This window comes from Camelus dromedarius, chromosome 12, assembly GCF_036321535.1.
Source record: "Camelus dromedarius isolate mCamDro1 chromosome 12, mCamDro1.pat, whole genome shotgun sequence".
Taxonomy (NCBI): Eukaryota; Metazoa; Chordata; class Mammalia; order Artiodactyla; family Camelidae; genus Camelus; species Camelus dromedarius.
In genome coordinates this window covers 38,915,497-38,936,296 of record NC_087447.1, presented here as the reverse complement: position 1 = coordinate 38,936,296, position 20,800 = coordinate 38,915,497, and the positions used below count along the sequence as shown (strand labels likewise).

General features: G+C 42.4%; 1 protein-coding gene across 2 annotated transcripts in view; it reads left to right on the top strand.

Moving 5' to 3' along the window:
• The window catches only part of FAR1 (fatty acyl-CoA reductase 1), a 63,005-nt gene extending 59,217 nt beyond the window's left edge, over positions 1–3,788 (top strand). For both annotated transcript variants that reach the window (XM_010977249.3, XM_031459980.2), the window contains exon 12: positions 289–3,788. In XM_010977249.3, coding sequence (XP_010975551.1) covers positions 289–451 — 163 coding nt within the window. In that variant the 3' untranslated portion in view covers positions 452–3,788. The remainder of the gene's footprint in view (positions 1–288) is intronic.
• Positions 3,789–20,800: the final 17,012 nt, after the last annotated feature.

Sequence of the window (20,800 nt, the reverse complement as noted above, 5' to 3'; positions counted from 1 at the left end):
CACATTAATACTTATTGAATAAATAAATTATCCCAAATATGCCGTTGTAAAAAAACCTTTGTGTTATTCATTGTTAATAGAGGTAATGCATTGTTTAATGGACTGCTGTCCAGTGTGTGCACAGTTTGTTTGACTTTTGTTAACTTTCTGATTTAAGGACTTCTAGTTAGTTTTTAAGTAAGTTTCATAATGACACATATTTGAACTTCGATTAGATTAAAAACTGAACATCAAGTTATTTGCTATCCAACAGTATTCATCCAATTTATCTCTTGATTTGCTTTCCAGGTTGAGGAACATACGTTATGGTTTCAATACTATCCTTGTGATCCTGATTTGGCGCATTTTTATCGCAAGATCACAAATGGCAAGAAACATCTGGTATTTTGTGGTTAGTCTGTGTTACAAGTTTCTGTCATACTTTCGAGCATCCAGCACTATGAGATACTGAAGACAAGAATTTAGCATTAGAACATCTATGCATATGGTGGTCTAAATGCACAAAATGTAAAATGTACTTAAGTCATCTCACCTTTTGTCAAGATATTAAACCGTCTTAGATCAGAGTGTGGTACATTTTATGTAACATTTTAATGTTTATGCTCATGAAAACCTAGTGAATACACTGTGGTATGCCAGCTCAAATCTACAGTAGCCACCAAAACCATGACCTAACGTTTTGATTCCTGGGGAAAAGGGATGGGGTGAGGGTAGAAGTGGGGAAATAGGAACGTTGACCAGTATAACTGTGCAATTCTGGAACATACTAATTAAAATATGCCTTAACGTATAGTAAATTTCTAATTCTAATATTTAGTGCAGTGGAAAGCATTTTATTTGGACAAGAATACTAGCTAAGTAGGTAGATATTTGATTCTTCAGTGTTTGATTTTTTTTCATCAGTTGACGTGGGTTTTAGTTTTGTTTAAATTACAGCCAAATTATTTTCACATCATCCTGTAAGTTATTGAGTGGTCTCAGACATGAAAGATATGTTCTCATTTTCCTTTCTTTGGTTAGAGGTCTGATGCATATCACTTTTCTATCAGCAATCAATTGCTTTCATAATCAGAAGGCTGTATGTTATTATGTAAAGACCCTACTGGATCTAAATGAGTTTCAGACTCCATATCAACATATACTATGTCTTTTTAGAAGGAAAATGAAAATTCAGTAAGACTATTAGTATCAAAAAGAATAGGAATACACTTTTCTTGTCTACATTATGACCAAATAAAAATAAGTCCTGTGACATTTTGTTCATGTTTTGAAGCTGGATGACTACTTGAGACTTTGACAAGCAGGTGTGTATGTGGGGAGAAGTTTACCATACTTGTGCTCTCCTCCCATTATAAGTTTTATTAATAGGACTTTTAAAGGCTTATACAGTCTTTCCAGTGAAAACTGAAAGTACATTATTATGAAAGAATGTATTTGCAGGTAGTCATAACATTAAGAAAATGTTCTCATACGTGTGTAAACACATACTAACTCTTGACCTCTAGAGCTGAATTCCTTCAAGAAAAATAATGCGTAAAATAATGTGTATAAAATTAAATAAAGGACTTTATTTACGTACCATATAAAGTAGCAAACTGTTGGATGAGTTTGAAGATATCATTTATTTTTTTCTGCATGTGATTTTAGCTTTTAGAAAGAAATGCATTATAGAAACAAGTAATAGCAAGAAAAATAATGTATATTTTAATGATACATTATAATTCACTTTCAACCTTAATGGTAACTCTCCTTACTGTTTTAACATTAATTTGGTTTAACAGATCAGCATAACATGTTCCAATTTAGCTGAGCAAGTTGTAATATATTTAAGTCATTAACAATGTATCTTGAATATATGTAATGAAATCAGTTCACAATACAAAAAGTTACATGGAACTTAATTTTCTTTGTCAGTTTAAATGCAGTGTATAAGAAGTTTATTTTGTTATTGTGAAAAAACTAAATGTAAAGGAAATCACCTTCTTCCATGCAGGTGTATAATCTTGAAAAGGAAAATGCTTCCATGTTGAAGCCAGATTTTCTGTAGTAAAACTTTTGAAACGTTATTTTAAAAGAAATACGTATATAAATATATATTTTTCTTTTGATGATATTCAAGTCTTTGGTCCAGGACCATACCTTGTGTAAGGTATGAGAGACCATGACAGTGTCTAAAAATGGAATAAATGATGATGCCTTTGATTTAAAGTGGCCCACATAATTAACAGTAGATGCTCTGTACATTGAATACTCCACTTCTCCAAATACATTTCCATAATGTGTTGAAAACATGCTAACTTGTATGATTTTTATACATCTGCTGAATATACTTAGAATCAGATGAATTGTTTTTGTGTCTTGAAAAAGAATCAGGAACAACTTTGGCAGGCATATGAAGTACATGGGAGGTGTATGTTTCTGAACTCTGTCATTGTTCTTGTAATCTTAACTTAAAAAAGTGCTAACTGGGAGGGTGCTGAGGCCACTGCATTAATTTTGTGTGTTTGTTTAGAATTCTGTTGTCAAAAGAAAACTAGTGAATAAATTAATATGTCATTCTGGAACTTAAAGTTCTAAAATTAGTATAAAAAGTATATAGGTTGTTATTCCTCACCAACTAAATTTAAGCTTAACTCAAAGATTTTGGAAATCATTTTTATTTATGTTATTTGGTACACATGGTTTTTAGTTCTGTTTGATTTTATTTCATATGTGAACTCAAATTTTAACAGGATAGCCTATTAAATAAATTTAATATTTCATTTAACTCATTTGATAAAGCGATACTATGAAACATTTGGGTTTTTTTCCCCTTTTCACTCTTGTAATTATAATTCTGGCATATGCGTTTGTCATTGTGATGTCATGGTAACTATATTTAAATTTGACTTGGCAACATTAATACGTCCTAAAACTCAATACAGAGAAGCATGGCAATATATTCTTTGACTTAAGGATGGTGTAAAATAAACATTTTTTGAATCTGTGTGATAAAGCTTGGAAGCAGGGAGGAAAAATTCTTATTTCTCCTCCTTTTTGTGCTTATCTGTAGGAACTGGTTCAGGGTTTTTTGCTTTTTTGTTTTAAATGTAAATTGATAGTCTTTTATAAAAAGCAAATAGAAGCATTATTGGGTGCCTTTGTTTGTAAACCAAAAAGTAATAAATGAATCCCTATATTTCCATTATAGTATTTATTGTATTTTTACAATAATTACTCTGAAAGTTACCCATGAGGTAATGTGGTTAGGATTATAGGAAACAGTTCTCACTCACACTTCTTCTTACATTTTTTTAGGTGTACTCATTACTTTTTGTATTCTAATTTTATTTAGTTCTGAGCCTTACATTGCCTTTTAGGGGAAGCACATAGGCAGGATAAACGCTTTTTATTAAAGTATTATTCTTATGTATTAGCTGGAATGAGGTAGTTTTTCTGATTTCTAAAAACAGTACCAGGAGACTGCCAGGGTGTCATTAGCCTCCAGCTGTTCTCATTGAACGATACTGTATTAATCTATAGGTATGTTTGTTGTAATTTATCTGTTGAGTAAGTATAAGGGATCATTCGTTAGTAATAGAGATTAACTGTAAAAAAGGAGAGAGCTCTTATTAGGCTAGGGTACAAGTGAATATAAAAGACCTTCCAAGCTAGCTTTTCTAGGCTGATTCCAAGCCCTGACTTGAAACCATTAGCACTGACTTGCTCTATTTTGAGAAAAACTCAAATCTTTTGCATGAGAAACTAGAGAAAGGAATATATACTGTGTAACTTGATATAGAAATGAGTTGATTAAATTTACAGTCTCTGTGATAGAAGAAAATTGAAATATTTTCTTAATGAATTAATATTCTTAAGACATTTTCTAGTCATAGAATGAATTTGTTGGGGTTTTTTTTTAATGGTGGTACCCTCTTAGCATACATCTCTGCTACCCTTAAGATTTCTAAAGAGATCATTTTTGTCATTTGAGCATAGTTGTGCATATTTGTTAAATAATTCCTTTGATTTTTCTTTATTAAAGAAAAATTTGAGTAATATTAGGTTTGAAGTGCTCATTTGCAGTTGATGGCTATAAAATACACTCATATAGAAAAATGTGAAGTGATAAGTATGAGTTTAATATCTTTACTGTGGGCGAATGAGACTATAATTGTCTTCTTTTCTTTCTTCTCTTTTCCTTTTTTGGTCACAGATCACATAACAATACCTATACTTTTATACATTAAGAGAGGCAGTGGAGATTTTTTTTGAATTCATTAAAATATACAAGTATTTCTAATCTCTTCAAAATATTTACCTTAAGATGTTCTTCTAGACATTTGACTTTAGTTTTATCTTTATGGGGTTGAATTAGGTGTCCAGAGGTGATTTTGAGATAGAATTCCTTAATTTTCTGCTTTTGTACAGAAAACCTAATTCTTTCTCTCTATTTTTCTCTTTCTCTGTCTCTCTCTTCATGTAAATCTGTGGAGAGCTTATCTTCAGTTTTTGAGAGCAAAGTACACAACTAGAAAGTGTTACATTGAAACACATTAAAATGCTAATACTTGATCATCTTAACCTATAAAGATAATTTCATGTGATTCAACCTAGTATTAGAGCTGCTTTCTTGGTTTTTATGTTTTAATAAGTTCATCTGAACTTAAACATACAAATGAATGGGATTTTATTTAAAATAGTCATCCCAAGAGATTGTATGTTTATTTCATCAGTTCTTAATTTTTGACATTTAATACCTTCTTTTCTGCTTTATGTTACACCTTTCACAGGTTGTGGTCTTTTTTCCCCAACTTGGTTGTTGATTTCTTGAGAGGAAAACCAGCTTTGTACCTTTCAGTTTGTAGAAATAACACTAGTGAACATTTGTTGAGCACTCACTCAAAAATGCCCAGCACTACTCTAAACATTTTACTTATATTAACCCATTTGTGCCTTACAACACCCTTTGAAGAAGGCATCTCTGTTACCCACATTTTATAGGTGTGGTAACTGAGGTATATGAAGTTAGTAATTTACTCACGTTAAACTGCTAATGGCAGGTAGTCTAGTTCCAAAGCCCACTGCACTTGTCCATCACAGTATACTGTCTTTCACTGTAGGAACACAGGTTTTTCTCTGACATGTGCTTGGATTAGGCACTGTGTTTTATATTGCAATTATAAGTTCATTTGTCTGTCACTCAGCCGCTCAGCACACTGTAAGCTTCTCAGTGGTCCAGACCGGAATATGTCATGCCACCTACCCTTTAGGGTGGTATAACTTAACATGGGTAAGTAAACATAGTTTTAATATAACATAAAGTAAAGAACAAAGTACTAAAAGCACAGAGGATTGATTTACTGCTTAGTATTTCAGGGAAGAGCTCATACAGACACGGCATTTGAATTGTGGTTTTAAGTCTGATTGGTAGAATGCCGGGCTGGGGAGCATTCCAGGCACAGAGAAGGGCACATGGAAAGGGAAGTGTGAGGAGCAGTGAGGAAATATTTTGGTGATAAAGGATAAAATGGCTAAGGAAAGATGAGACTAGGGAGGCAGTTGGGGACCAGCGGAGGGCTTTGTCTGCTTGGAATTCAACTGTGGGCTGTGGAATGGCTGTGGTCAAAAACTCTCAGAAGATTCTCCTAGCTAACGCACATCTTTTCCTATTAAATTTGAATAGATGTTGGACTTTCAACGAACTGACCCATTGTATTTGTTTTCTAAATGAAATCAGTTTAAGAGAAAAAATTCTACTCAAAGAGTGTCACTAAGTGTTTTTGAGAATACAGAACCACACCAGTGTTTAAACAGTTCATCTCTGTTTTTCAGTTTTCTGTGATTTCTCAAAGTGTGATCCCTAGACCAGCAGCAGCAGCAGCATCTGCGTCACCTGGGAGCGCAATAGAAATGCAACTTTCAGACTTAACTGAATTAGAAACTGGGGTTGAGGCCCTGCAACCTGTTCTTAAAAGTCCTCCAGGTGATTGCAATGCACACTAAAGTTGGAGAACCCTGGTCTGTATATGTGTAGTCCATCTTCATGAGATACCAACAAGGTCCAAGTAGAGTCCATTCCTAGGATCTAGGACAAGGTCTGGAAAGTCCCACTTGAAACTAAAAATCAGTATGTAAAATATGACACAAAATACCTATATAGAAAAAGATCTGACCTTGCAGGAATAATGCCAAAATGTTCAAGAAGTTAGCCTTATGTGATAATTAAGGATGGTCTAGCTTTTTGTCCCCTATTCTGTCATAGTTTCCACGTTTTCTGCAATGACCTGAGTTTTTGGTAAACCAAAGTAGTTTTTATTTTAAGTAACTTACAGATTAGGGTGCGTGGAATCTGGAAAAATCACAAAAGTGTTTAAAAAAAAAAAGGTCCATTTATTCTGGGTTTTTAACTCCAGATCTTGAGATGGCACTTTTGTCTCATGACTAGAGAACAGCAACTTACTAGGCTATGATAGCTCTTGAAATTGTCCAGGTGTTTGATTTGTTTTTGATATACTCGGTAAATACATTTAGTTCTGTGCTTACTGGTTCTTACTCGGTCTTTCTCTGGTGCCAGCCAGGAGTGTAGGTCCTGTCTTTGTAGCCAAGTAACTACAGTCCTACAGCTAGCTTTGTAATTCCCATTATAATGCTTACATATATCAATATGGAAAATCAGTTCCTGTAGAGATTGTTCAATTCTTGGTAGACTGAGAAGGTATTTCTGTCCTTAAAGCTGAGTTCTAGAGCCTGTGCCCTGGAATCTCTCATAATTACCATAGCATGCAGGCAGTTGCAAATTGCTAATTTTAGAATGTCTTGCTTGAGAAAATCTGAAATGATTAGGGGTTTTGCCTTCAGCTATGTGAAAACAGGACTTATCCCCATTTAGACTGAAAATACCTTTTACTTCGTTTTCTCCGTTCCATTGTGAGCTCTCCCATAGGACGGTTTATTTTTTAAAGTACCTGGCATGCTCAGTAAATGTTTCAGCGTAACTGATAACTTGAAGTTTGTCTTTCCTTCCATCAGTCCCAGAATTGTCCCATTTCCTGCTCATATATAAGATTGTGCAATCAAGAAGTATTTGCTAGAAGGTGTCTGGCACAGGATGCAGCCGAGCTTTGAGGGACTGGAGAAAGGGCAGTGAATCCAGAAATGAGGGGTGAGGAAACAGGCTGGGTGGATGTAGGAGCAGGGTGAGGTGAGGGGCACCAATGGAGACTGTGACAGGTGGGAGAGGCCCAGATTCAGACAGCTGAGGAAGGTTAACTCCCTCCTGGGGTTGAGGTTCCTGTTTCTAAAGGTTCTTTTTCAGATGGGCTTACTTAGTGTCTCCTTACTCTCCCTCGTGTGCCTGCTCCTTGTCCCCACCCAGGGCTGACCTCGGAGGAGGTTAGATTAAGGGGTTGACTGCAGACTCACCCATCATGATCTTCCAAGAGAGAAAGCCACAGTGAATGAGAAAAAAGACGATCTACCCTGAAATGGGCACCTGTCTTGGAGGGTTTCACTTGGCTGATGGAGACCCTCTGCTGAGGGTTTCAGCCGACAGAGGGGAGGCAGAGGGAGATACCTGAGATTGTTTCTCAGGCCTCTGCTGTTTGGGGAGCTTGAGACAAGCCCCAAACCCTTCTACACTACTCTTCAACCAGGAAATGCTTTCTCCGCCTGCTGCAGAGACATAGCTCCCATGTCTGAAACATACCTGCTTATGCCACCTCTCAACCAGGCAGGTCCAGTCAGGCTGTAAGGAAAAATGGCCTTCAGAGGTCTGGCACCCTGCAGCCAATATTTCAATAGACGTTGCCTGCCTGGGGCCTAAGGAGGCGGGACCAGAAGAAGGCCTGACGAGGCCTTCTGGAAACTTAAGCAGTAATATTATTTCTGGGCAGTGTAGGCCTCCCATCAAATCCCTGACACTTGCTGCATCTATGGGAAGAAAAAGGCAGCTTAAGGTTTCGCAAGACACTTGCCTTTTGGAGAAAAGCGAAAGGAAAAAGAAAGGATTCACACGAATACTCAAGCTGTTGTTTTTCTGCCGGGGCACATTCTCTTGCACCTAGGCTTCTGGGTCAACCAAACAGAAACAAAGCGCAACTCTTCTGAGCATCCCTGGTGGGTTGCTTTGCCCCCTTCTGTGGTGGTCATTTAGTGTCTTCTCCAGTATCCTGGAGTTCCCACATCAGTTCAGACTCCTTCCCCCCACATCACAGACCTTCAGGCGTGAACCCCTCTACTTACAGACTCACCTCAGTGCTTCTGCCCTTCCCTGGGTCTCAGGAGCTGCATCGCTCCACTTGGTGCAGGCCAGGCCTACCCCCTGCTCAGGTGCCCTTCCTGCCTTAACTGTTCCAGGACACCTACCTGTCTATGTTTCTTTCTAATCTCTCGCTCTCCCTGCTTCCTTCCCTTTCCCCTAGCCACCTGTTCAAACATACCTCATGGAGAGGTAGGAACTCCCTCCACTGGCTACTCACACAAATTCCTTCTTGTTTCTCTCCTGTCACCTCCAATCTTGAAATAGCAGTTCTCTCTTGCCTTTCTATCTCAGCTCCCTCCCTGCCACGCACACTTCAGCACATTGTTCTCTGGCTAGTCACATCCAACACCTAACGGGCACTTGTCAGCAAGTCCTTATCTCCTCTGACCTTGTTGCACCAGTTGACACGGGTGACCACTCCATTCTCCTCGATCTCTCCCCTCTGTTGGCTTTCCCTAACACAACTGTATGCTGGGTTTTCCCTACCTCTTATTGACGTTGCTTTTCTTTTTTCCTTCTTGTTACACAAGCTCTGTGCTTAGCCCTCTTCTCTCCTTCAAATGCTCTCTGGCAGTGACCCATTCATAAGCTTGATTGCCCTTCTGGTGATTCCAAATCTATAGCCTTGGCTCAGGTCCTTCTCCTGTGCTTCAGATCCGTATCTCCAGAGTCCACCTGTCACTCCTTGAGGATGTACACAGACACTTTATAAAAGGAACTGGTCATATTCCCACCCCAATTCTTGCTCCTGTGTTACCGTCTTGGTCACTCATTATACATGGATGTCCAAGCCAGAAACCTGGGAGTCATCCTCACTGCTCTACTTGTGGACTTGCCTCAATCCCCCTCCTCCCTCTCCTGTTCCTCCTCCCCCTTCTCCTCCTTCCCCTTCTCCTCCTTCCCCTCTTCCTTTCTGTCCTCCTTGTCTACCACTGCTCTACTCTGGTCCTTATCACTTCCTACCCCAAACACTCCAACCACCCCCTGGTAGACTCACTTCCTCCTCTCTGGCACTCTAAAACTCATTCTGTGTATAACCAGAATAGTCTATCCAAAGCACACAGCCAATCTCTCACTCTCTGCTAGACACCTTCAGTGGCTTCCTTAAAACAAAGTACGATCTCCTCAATATAGTCTATACAACCATCTTTGACCCGCCCCCTCCTGAGTCGTCCAGCTTCCCTTCTCCCTCCCTGCCTTGCAGTTTATACTCCAGCAACACCAAGCTGATGCCTCTGCAGCTTTGCTCATGCTGATCCTTCTGTCTGGAATGTTACCCCCTTTAACTTTCCCTACTCCTTATTTAAGGCTCAATTCCGATGTTCCTTCTCCAAGACACATCTGATTTACACGCTCCTCTGTTCTTGTACCTATGATAGCTTTTGTCATCACCGCATTGTAGTTACTTATGCAAAAGAGTGTTCTAACTGAGCCTAGAATGGGAGTCAGAATTGGTGGACTGGGCACCTGCTTGGATTCTGTTTGCATGAACTGATGTATGTGAGGGTAGTTTGGGGAGAAGCATTGAATGTGGGATTGGACAGCGGAGAGAAAGATGTGAGACAGAAGGACATCGGGGCTGTGCAGAAGAGGAGTTTATTCTCTGCCAAACCCCTTGAAATATTTGTGAGTCCTGGTGGAGCAGTGAGTCACAGACCTTGTGAAATTCTGGGCTCTGGTAGTACCACTCTGAAGTCCCCAGGTGACAAAGTCCGACACAAATGTGAGGAGAGGCCATTCTCTCCTTGGCATAGAACCAGGTATCAGTCTGGCACCCTGAGGCCTAGTGGTGTGGGGAGCATCCTTGGCATGCAGGCTACCATGTATGCTTGCCCAGGTTGTGACTTGCACGTGGGCACCCAGACAAAGGGTTGGGAGTGGGGCTCCAGTCCCCTGAAAGCAAGCAAGAACTTCCTCTGCTTTGCACAGAAGGCTTTATGGTCTTGTGGCAGCCCTTTTGGAGTAGCCATGGCTTTTCCAGAAAGAGTGCTGTGTGGGGTCTCCCTGTGAGGACACGGGACATTGACAGGAGAGAACTACGACAAGCCGTAATGTAGGGGCTCAGCGTCAGCTAAACTGATGGATTGGTTCATGATTACAGGTCAAACACTCCTTGGAAACTTCAATAACTATTTGAAGGACACTTTGCAGGGGATTAAAGTCTCTGAGTGAGAAGTTATTTGAATGAATGAGCCCCCATTTGTATTCATAAGCTGCTGAAGACTGGGGACACTGAGTTTATATTTCCAGTCTCCCTATACTGGACCCCTGAAATCTGAGGAGTGGACTATTATTCCTTTTCTGCTCCCTGGGGCTAAGCACAGTGGCTGGACACAGCAGATGATAAATAGATGGATGGTTAGCCAGATGAAAAGACTGTTCTGTTGATTCCCTGCCCTGAGTCCAAGGGATTTAAGGAGGTCAGAGCAGCCCGGCACAGGCTAGCCCCAATGGCAATTAATCGCTCTTGTTTCTTCATACAAGATAATAGCCCTCTGACAGGAATAGCCCTCACCCAGGAGGAAGCAAAGAAAAACCAGCAGTGGTGGACCTGGCTTGTGCGATGGCTCTGGTGGCTGTGAGCCATGGGCCTTTATGGTGCCCCGGGGCGAGAAGACCGGCCCCACGGCCCCAGGCTCCTCTTCCCCATGAAAAGACTGCTCAATCAGTACACTCCACGCAGCCAAGGCACCAGCCCAAAGCGTGGAATTGGCAGAGGCAGCTTTGGGTGGTCCTGGGAGAGAACACCCTGCCCAAGCTCACTCCCTTTCCTGCTTCTGTTTCACGGGCCCCTTGGCCCCATTTTGAATTGAGTGGGGCCCTGAAGGGTAGCAGGTGTGAAGCCCTTGAACCATCTGGCAGGGAACCCACGGCAGACCCTGTCCTATCAGGTGGCTGAAAGAAGACGCCTGTCTTCACTGCTTGGGGTCAGCCAGCATTGGGTCCCTTTCCTCCCTTTCAAGAAAGCGCCATTTCCTTGTGACCGAGAGGAACAGGCTGGTGTAGGGGAAAGGGCAGGGGCCTTTAGAGTCAGACAGATCTCGGTTTTACTTTTTCTAGAAATGCTTTTCATGTAACATCTTTTCTAAAGTGTCAGGGCGCACTTTGCATAATTATTGTTTTTAGATTTCAATTTGTATGCATTTGTCTTTCAAGTTATTGGTGAAATCTCAGATTTTATATTCAGCATTAAAGAGGCATAAATTCCAGAAAACCAAAAAAAAAACAAAAACAAAAAGGCCTGGTACTCCACGTGGGCACCCTTGGCAACTCATTTGCCTCTCCTAGCCTCAATTTTATCACCTGCAACACAAGTCATGGTGATGATGAAGTAGAATTATTTACGTAATGTACCAGGAGCAATGCCTGACTCAAAGCAGCTTGCTTAATAAATGCTAGCTCTTATCATCATTAACAGGCATGCTGACAGAGAAAGTTCTCTGGCCTCTTCCAGAAATGAAGACCCTCCTACAGACTCAGAGCAAATACTGTGACAATCCAGTGATGCCACCTTTATGTGACCGAAATATACACGACCTAAATATGTCACTGAGCTGGTGTACCAGGTCTTGGATGTGAATTCAATTTGGCAAATGTTTTTTGAGTGTCAATTTGTATCCGCACTTAGTCTGTAGTTTCCAAGGGAGGATGGCATCATTCTGGGGCCAGAGTCAGGACCACTAGAAATTGGAGCAAGAGCCATGGGGGAGCAGGTGAGCCTAGGGAGCACAGCTGGGCGCCGTGTGAGCACACCCACCACTGCAGCTCCCTCTAGAGCTGTGCGAGGATGTCTGCTGGGTTTTAGAAATGATGGGAGCCCTTCTCTGCGAATGAGAAGGAGTTTGGAGTCTCTGTGTCACTTGCGAGAGGGCCCAAGGCCCGTGTCTAGCCATGAGGCCCTTTACAGTTTGGCTTTAATTTATCTTTCCACTCATATCTCACACTCAAACTTTCCTTCCCCACCCAGACTCTCAGTTTCTCAATGGGGCTGCTATTGCCATTTCAGGCAGGACACTTATTCATAATACATGACATAATCCTGCCCATTCCGGGACATTTGGCTTCACTAACCTTCAAGCACTAAGCGCCTACAGCACGCACACCCTTATTGTTCATTTTCAAACGCCCTCCCCCTTTTCCAAATGGCCCAGGTGCTATTTGCTCTTGCTCCATCATCTGCCTGGAATGTCCCTCCCCACCCCCACGTCTCCACTGAGAGAAGTCTTCCTTCCTGAGAACCCTGCTCAAATGTCACATCTCTGGAAGCTCCTTCTAATTCCCCGCAAGCCAAGTCACAGCCGTAGACCCATCCTCTGACCCTGCAGGGATCATCACTATTCTATCAATTGTTTGGGGGTCGATTTCCTTCCTTACCCTGAAGCCCCTGAAGCCTGGACCAAGTCTTAGAAAACTTTTTTTTCTTCTTCTTTTTTAATGTTGAAATGTAGTTGATTTACAATGTTGTGTTAGTTTCAGGTACACAGAAAATATATATAAGAATATATATATAGATACAGATATAGATATATATTCTTTTTCAGATTCTTTTCCATTCTAGGTTATTACAAGATATTGAATATCATTCTCTGTGATATATATAGTAGGTCCTTGTTTATCTGTTTTGCATGTAGTAGTGTGTATCTGTTAATCCCAAACCCCTAGTTTATATACTCTCTGCCCCTTTCCCCTTTGGTATTCTACACAGTGCCTAGCATCCAGCTTGAAATGCAAAAGGTGCTTCAGTCAGGGGGCCTCAGAGAAGTGGGTGCGTCTTCCTGAGCGGGGCAGGGATCCCGGGGACCGCAGCTGGGCTTCCACTGCCACCTGGCGGTGGCCCAGCATTCGCTCTGATGCAATGGAAGGAGTGCCTGGGCCCATGGCCAGCCTGCCCCAGCCCTGGGTTCCAGAAGCCCGATTCCAGAGGCGCTCCCTGCGTGAGCCAGGGTGTTTCAGCAGCCATCATGATTATTATCACTGTGGCAACCACTGTGTATGCAGCTATTTACAGTTTAAAGAGATTTTGTACACCCTATTTCACTCAAACTGCACTGCAACCTTGAGACATCGGCAGGGCATAAATTCTTTTTCTTGTTTTATAGATGGGAGAAGGGAGATGAATATCATTAACCACATCAGCTACTACTACAACAATAACGTCTCTTCCACCTCTATTCTCTCCCCCATCCTAATTATTGAGTGCTTAATATGTGCCAGGCAGCGGTCTAAGGGATTTTACAAATATCACCTAACAGCCTCTTGACTGAGACTTTTCCTGTCTCAGAGTTTGGCCAGTCCCTAAAGCCATGTGCGCATGCATTTTATCTTTTTAAATTTTTATCTTCTTTTTTTCCCATTCATTTTAAAAGCAGCACTATCCAACAGAAATATGTGAGCTGTGTAATTAAAAATTTCTAGTAGCCACATTAAAAAGGACAGAGGTGAAATCAATTTTAATGAGTTATTCAATTCATTCAATGTATCAAAAATATTATTTCAACATCTAATGAATATACAAGATATTTATGAGATATTTTACATTATTTTATTCACACTATATCTTTGAAAGCTGGTGTGTTGGTGACACTCACGGCATACCCCACTCTGAACCAATCATACTTCAAGTGCTCATTAGCTGTACGTGGCTAGTGGCTGCCATGTTGAATGGTATGGTTCTAAAGAAAGAAATTTTGCCGTCCAGGAAGACCTTGCTAATTGGAAGTCTCCAGTCAGCTCATGAGCCTCAGCTCACCACCATCAATGTCTAGACCATTTGTAAGGGAATCTAGGGGATCAGAGGAAGAGAACTGGAATAACTCTGGAGAACTGGACAATTTCTTTGAAAATAGTTGGAGAACTGTGTGATTCCCTTCCCCTGTTAATGGAGAGGAGAGTTGTCCCACTCCTCCAGTTTGAACCAAGCAAGAGAAGCTTCTGTATAGTACAGAAGCTGATGCCTGACTAGTGCCTGGAAAGTCAAAGAGTGAGCCTGGCTAGAGCTGACCTTGCTGGCAGAGGAAGGAGACAGGGCAGCAGAGTGAATAAGGTGGGTTGTGCTTATGGCAGGGCAAGGGGCATGTTCTCCATGGGACATTAGTCACCTTGAAGGAGCCAACCCATAGGACCTCACACCAGGAGAGAGAGGCTGCATGGAATGTACCAAGGGAGCTGTGGGGAGCAGGGAGAGGAGCCAGGGGTGAGCAGTCAGCCAGAGTTTGCATCACTCACAGCTTAGGATGGTGCAATGGGAGAGCCCCACTGAAGAGAGTTTTTGAAAAACCCATAGAAGTCCTTCATGGGAGAAAGAGCCAGTGCTTTGGTACCTGCTACCCATTGGGTCTTAAAGCTGTGTTAACACGTTATCTCTAGGGGGGTGGGAAGGGATAAACTGGGAGTTTGAGATTTGCAAATAAAGACTGGTATATATAAAATAGATAAACAAGTTTATACTGTATAGCATGGGGGAATATATTCAATATCTTATAGTAGCTTACAGTGAAAAAGAATATGAAAATGAATATATGTATATTCATGTATGACTGAAGCATTGTGCTGTACACCAGAAATTAACACAACATTATAAACTGACTATACCTCAATAAAATAAAATGGGTAAAGGATATTTACCCAAAGATGATGGGTAAATTTAAAATTTAAAAAAACGTTATTTCTGGAGGGCATTATCTTTTTCCTCAAACCTTCTGCTCCTTCCTGTTTATGAGCTGAAAGAAGTCCCAAAATGGCAGCTTGAACAATTGGAAGACAGTGGAGCAAGGAAGAAGGGAGAAACTGACCACGACCTTCTTTTCCTTCTGTGGCTTCTCCAGCAGAGGCAGACATTATACGAGGGCCTAGGACAGGCAGAAACTGTAATTCCTGGAGAGGGACACAGGACTCTGTAGTCTCAGCTGGGTCCTGCCCTGTCTTTTGACAAGGCTTTCATTTCTTGGGTGATGATCATTCATCCCTTGAATATTTAGGGAGCACTCCACAGTAGTAGTTGCTACTATCACGTACTAGCCTTTATCACTCAAGTTAAAATGTATTTTATTAAATAACTATTGAGACCACTGTGAGGTTAAGATGGAAGCTCTGTAATACAGGTAGATTAATGAGAGATTTCTGCTGTAAGCAAAAGAAAACCAGCTCAAACTAGCAAAAGTGAACGTGGCAATGGAGTGGATCATGTAAGTGAGAAATTTAGCAGTGACTTAACCTCAGAAACAGTTTAATCCAGAAACTCAAGCAATATAATGTTTTTTCATCTTTTAGGTTTTTTTTTTTTGTTTTGTTTTGTTTTGTTTTTTTGGTTTCTCTGTGTGAAGACCACAAACTCTCTTATTGTAAATGATGTCTCCTGCCAGGCTATGGAAGATAGCTATTCATTGCTCCAAACTTGCATCTTTCCAGCACTGTAACCTGGAGTCAAGATAGCATCTTTCTTGTTACTGTCAGCAGGCATGTTCCTAAGACTCTATCTAGCTTGATTGACCCAGGTGTCCACCCTTTGGAGTTGAGAATTAGGGATAGACAGGGTGTGGCAATTGACCACATCCAAAACACAAGGACTGGGGGCAAGTTCCTTGGAGAATATGAGGGAGATGGCCAGAAGGGAGTTGGGGAAGCCTGCTGAGAAGATAAAACTACAGTGACCACCACCCGCTCCAGGGCTCAAGTACACAGTGCTATGGGCCCACAGAAGAGGGTGCGAGCAATACTGCTTATTTGAGAAATTCCTAACAACTTTTGTCAAATACCTCACTCGAGTCCAGATGCATCATGTATATTCAATTTGCCTAGTAATCTTCAGCTGGATATCTTCTATTTGCCCCTCCAGATCTGCTTTCTGCCCTTCTCTGTCCTGCTCTGTACCCAGGATTCTGACTTATCCAGACTACATCAATGGCTCCTTTGCCCTCTAGGTGGCTTTCCGGTTGGGTTGGCCAGTGGAGACAAGAAATTGGAGGGAAAGAGAAGGACGAGTTGGGATATTTATTCTCCAAGCTCCCTTAATGCAAGATGACGATAGCCGGCCAGGCGGTGTGGCCCTGCCTTTTCACCCCTCCCTCCTTCAGGCTCTGATGGTAACATCCCCACTACTCTAGCCCATGGGACTACACTACTTCTTGTGGTTTTCCTGCAGCCTGCTCATCTTTGTGTATAGTCCCTTTATAAAACTCTCTTTAGTAGCCATTCTAATTTGAGTACACTGTTACCTGCCAAGACCCAGAAGGACTTAAGACCTGTCTGCAAAGCAAATGAAAATTAGTTGGTTTTGATTGTCTTTAAACCACATTGACTCTTTAATGGTCTCGGCTTTTTTCCCTAAGTGTTCACAGACCATTCTCTTTACTTATTCCTTCCAGACTCTTGTAGAGGGTCCATGTCAAGCTTGGCAGCCTGTAGCTTTGGAACACTCTTTTTAAAAAAGTCACTGCGTTTGCTAGTCTCAGTTCTTTCGTATCCTTCCCTGTACCCTAGAGTGCTCTAGAGGTTTAACCATTACGTCCTTTTCATGTTTCAGTCAGAATAACCCAGGTTATATTGTGGTAACAACCAACCTCCAACCCTTGGTGGCTTAAAACCAAAGCAGATTTATTTCTCGTTTCTACTACACGTTCATCATGGGTTTGCAGAGGGCTGTGCTCATGGCAGACATGCGGGGACCCCAAATGATGGAGCTGCTGTAACTCAAATGGTGCCGGTCACTGTGCCAGAGGGAAGAGAATTCTGTATTCTTCATTTCTGTTTGGTTATTCTTTATTTTTCTATCTGTTTGCTAACAACGTCTATCTTCTCGCTCTGTTCATCCATTCTCCTCCTGAGATGTTTGATCAACCTTACCATCATAACTCTGAACTCATTCTCGGGCGCCTGCCTATCTCTACATCACTTAGTTCTTCTGGGGTTTTATCTTGTTCCTTTGGAAGGTATCCTTTGCCGCCTCATTTTGTCTAAATTTCTATTTGTATTTTTATGTGTGTGGCAGGTGAGTTACGTTTCTCGACCTTGGAGGGGAGCCCTCTGTAGGAGACGTCCTATGCGTCCCAGCAGTGCACTTCTCTCGCGTCACCCAGGGGCCTGTAACCAGCTGGTCCCAGGGTAGTTTCTGTCCTGTGTTTGCGAGCTTGTTCCACAGGTTGCGAGATGGAAGTTTTCTTGCTTCTGGTGTTGGCCCCTGGTGGGTGAAGTGGGTCTAGAGGCTTGTGCCCGCTTCCTGGCGGGAGGGGCAGGTGCCTTCCCACTGGTGGGTGGAGCTGGTTCTTGGCCTTCCGGTGGGCAGGGCCGCGTCTAGGGGCGTGTGGAGAGGCTGCTGTGGGGTCAGCCTTAGGCAGTCTGTCTGCTAGTTAGTTGTTTGGCCTGAGGCGTCCCAGCTCTGGAGCCTAAAGGCTGTTGGGTGGGGCCAAGTCTCGCTGCTAAAGTCCCAGCAAGATGTTATTCTCTCGGAAGGAGAGTTCATTCAGAAGAACAGCCCTGAATGTCGGCCACCATGTCTACGCCCTCAGGGTGAGCCGCAGCTACCTGTCGCTTGGCCAGGAGACCCGCAAGCCCAGCAGGTAGGTCTGACCCAGGCTTCTATGAAATTACCGCTTTTGTCCTTGGTTTCAGCGAGCGGGAGAGTTTCTCTGCAACCCTTAAGTGTAGTCTCTGTGTCCTCAGTCACACGAAGCTCCTGTAATCAAGCCCCGCTGTCCTTCAACGCCCAGCACTCTGGAGGCTTCTCTTCCCAGTGCCGGACCCGCGGGCTGAGGAGCCTGACTGGGACGCAGAACTCCTGCTCCCGTGGAAGAAGCTCTGCACTGTAATTATTCTCCAGTTCGTGGGTCGCCCGCCCAGCGGGTGTGGGACCTGATTATATCGCGAGTCCTCCCCTGCTGCCGCCTCCTTTTTTAGCTATAGAAGATCTTTTCTGGTAGTTTCCAGTATTTTTTTTTTTTTTTTTTTTTTTACTCGACGGTTGTTGGCGTTAGCTGTGATCTCGGTGTGTCTGAGAGGACGTGAGCTGCGGCTCCTGCTCCGCCATCTTGGCAGCCAGTCCCAGACGGAAAGAGAACTCTGGAGGGTCCTCCACAGACATTCCTTTGAATGTTTGGCCTGCAAGTGATACCAAACTTGTCACAAGGACCCACCCCTGCACAAGGGGGCCAGGAAGGTAGTCCTACTGAGTGCCTGTCCCTTTTGGGGCAATGTAGTTATTTCAGGTATTTCTCTTGTCTTTCCAACTAGGGTATAAGCTCTCTTGGGACAGAGTTATTTTTGCACTGCTTCTTTCTAGTGTATGTCTGAATTCAGATCAAGCTTGGTAATTACCCACTGGAGGGACAGCTTGTCCAACCATGATTTTAAGAGTGAATGACATTTGAAAGCAGGAAGATGCGCTGGGTGTTTTGACATTTAGCCAGAAGTTGCGAAGGTTTTGGGTGTGTGTGTGTGTGTGTGTGTGTGTGTGTGTGTGTGTGTTTTAATGTCAGTGGTAAGTATTAGTTCTTCCAATTGTAAAATCTCATAGGAAAGGTAGAAAACATAATACGGAAGAAAAAAATGCATTTTCTAGGTGTGCCAGTTCTATTAGGTTTTTTTTTCTAAGCAAATATACAATTTGGTTTGGAACTGACACAATGCCTGGTGCATATTAAGCTAAATATTTGTTGAATGAATGAATGAATGAGTAACATCATCTCTGCTTATTCACTGAGCCTCATACACCAGCTTTTTCTCACGTTGCCAGGCAGCAGAGAACGTGTGTTCACTTTATACATAGTATACCTGGAGGAGCTGGGCTACAAGGCAAATAAGGTGGAATGGGAGAGTTTTTATTGAAACACAAAAACAGAATCTGGGCAGAGGGGCTTTATCGTAAAGGGGGAAAGGGCGGGGTCGGGGACCATATAGGCCACACCTACTGTTTACTGGCCACTGCTAACCTCATCTGTGTTACCTCAGAGCCTCCTGGCTTCACGGCTTGAGAGTGTAAAATACACTGAATTAACATACAATCCCACATCTTGATTGCCTAGTCCCATCTTCTCGCAAAGGAGTTCCAGGTGGTCCCAAAATCCCCTCCCAGGTATTTCTTTCTGTGTTCCTGTGCTCAGGGCGTGTCCATTGATGCTTTTCCACTCCTTGATGCAAATGGGTGCCTGCCAACCATGCTGCCCCTGCTCTCTGCGCCTGTGGGTTAATATACAGTTCTGTCGGGCACAGCTGTCTGTCCTCTGGCCACATCTTTCTAACAAAAATGAAGAAGCGTTTTGAAGGGATGTAAGTACCTCCTTCGGCTATGTAGATTAGGATTCGATTATAGATTAGCCAGGACTACGTGGAGTACACAGCTTTAATGCCAGCAGAACAAAGACAAGTGCGGGCAGGGAGATGTGGCACTGGGTGATGAAAGAGCCCTGGAAAGAGTTGACTTAGAGATGATGGAAGTAGCAAGAGAGAGGAGTGGAATACAGTTGTAATCGCTCAGAGACCACAGGGAAGAGACAATAGATTGGAGATCTTAGTATATAGGATGAAAACAAATCTACTCCAGTTATTTAAGTGTTAGAAACATCACAGTCCAAAACAAACTCAGTCCTTTATCTGCCAGAATTAATCAGGGAAGCAAAGCCTATCATTGCATGTGCCTCTCTGTGCATGTGTGTGCACGTGTGTGCACACATGCATGCCTATGTACACACCTTTCCTGCCTAGTGATTGTGCAAGAGCCCTGGGGGCTTATGGGTATCCCCAAAAGAAGGCTTTTTGCAGGTGGGTGCAGCTCTTGGTACTCCTTGCCCATGTTCAGAAGCAGCAAGCTTGCACACAGAGATCTTTGCCAAGATTCTTAACAGAAGCCGTGGTTCCATGTACCCAGTGTCCTTAGCCATCCCTGTTTGGAGCCTCTAATAGTTTTTTGCTACTCAGCATCCATACCTGACTTCTTCCAGTTATAGTACCCAATTCTCAGTTTCAGGGAAGAAGCACGTGACTGGCCAATTAGAGTACTGTGTTTCATAGCTTTTGTAATTGGCTCAGTGATTGACTTCTATTCTGTTGAGAAGCCAGTGAGAGTTTGTTTGAGACAGCTGCTGGAGGAACATTACATGGATCCTGACAATGAAGTCAATGGAGAGAGGGAAATGCAATGTTGAGAGATGGATAAAAATAGTCCTCAGGGCATATTTTAGATTCCTGGATCAAGCCATACCACTAGTCAGTTACCCATACACTTTTTAGTAACAAACAAATGAATTACCCAACTTTCTTCATCTTTTTTTCTCCTCTTTAAGCCTGTTTGGCTGTATCTTCTATCATTTACAATAGAAGAAATTCTAACAGATACTGACTCCTGCTTCTCCTGAGGACTTTAAGTGAAGTGAAGGTCATGGTCATTTATGAATCCAGCTTCTCCCCTCTAGCCTCGAGTCTCAAAGAAGCCTCTCTTCTGGTTTGGGGGTTTTCCCTCTCCTCAGCCTTTGGGATACTTTCCTCCCTGGAACAATCCAGCTCTAGGGTCTATGTGACTAGGTCTTTGAAAACAAAAGCCTGTTAATTTTCCTATAAGGCAAAGGTTGC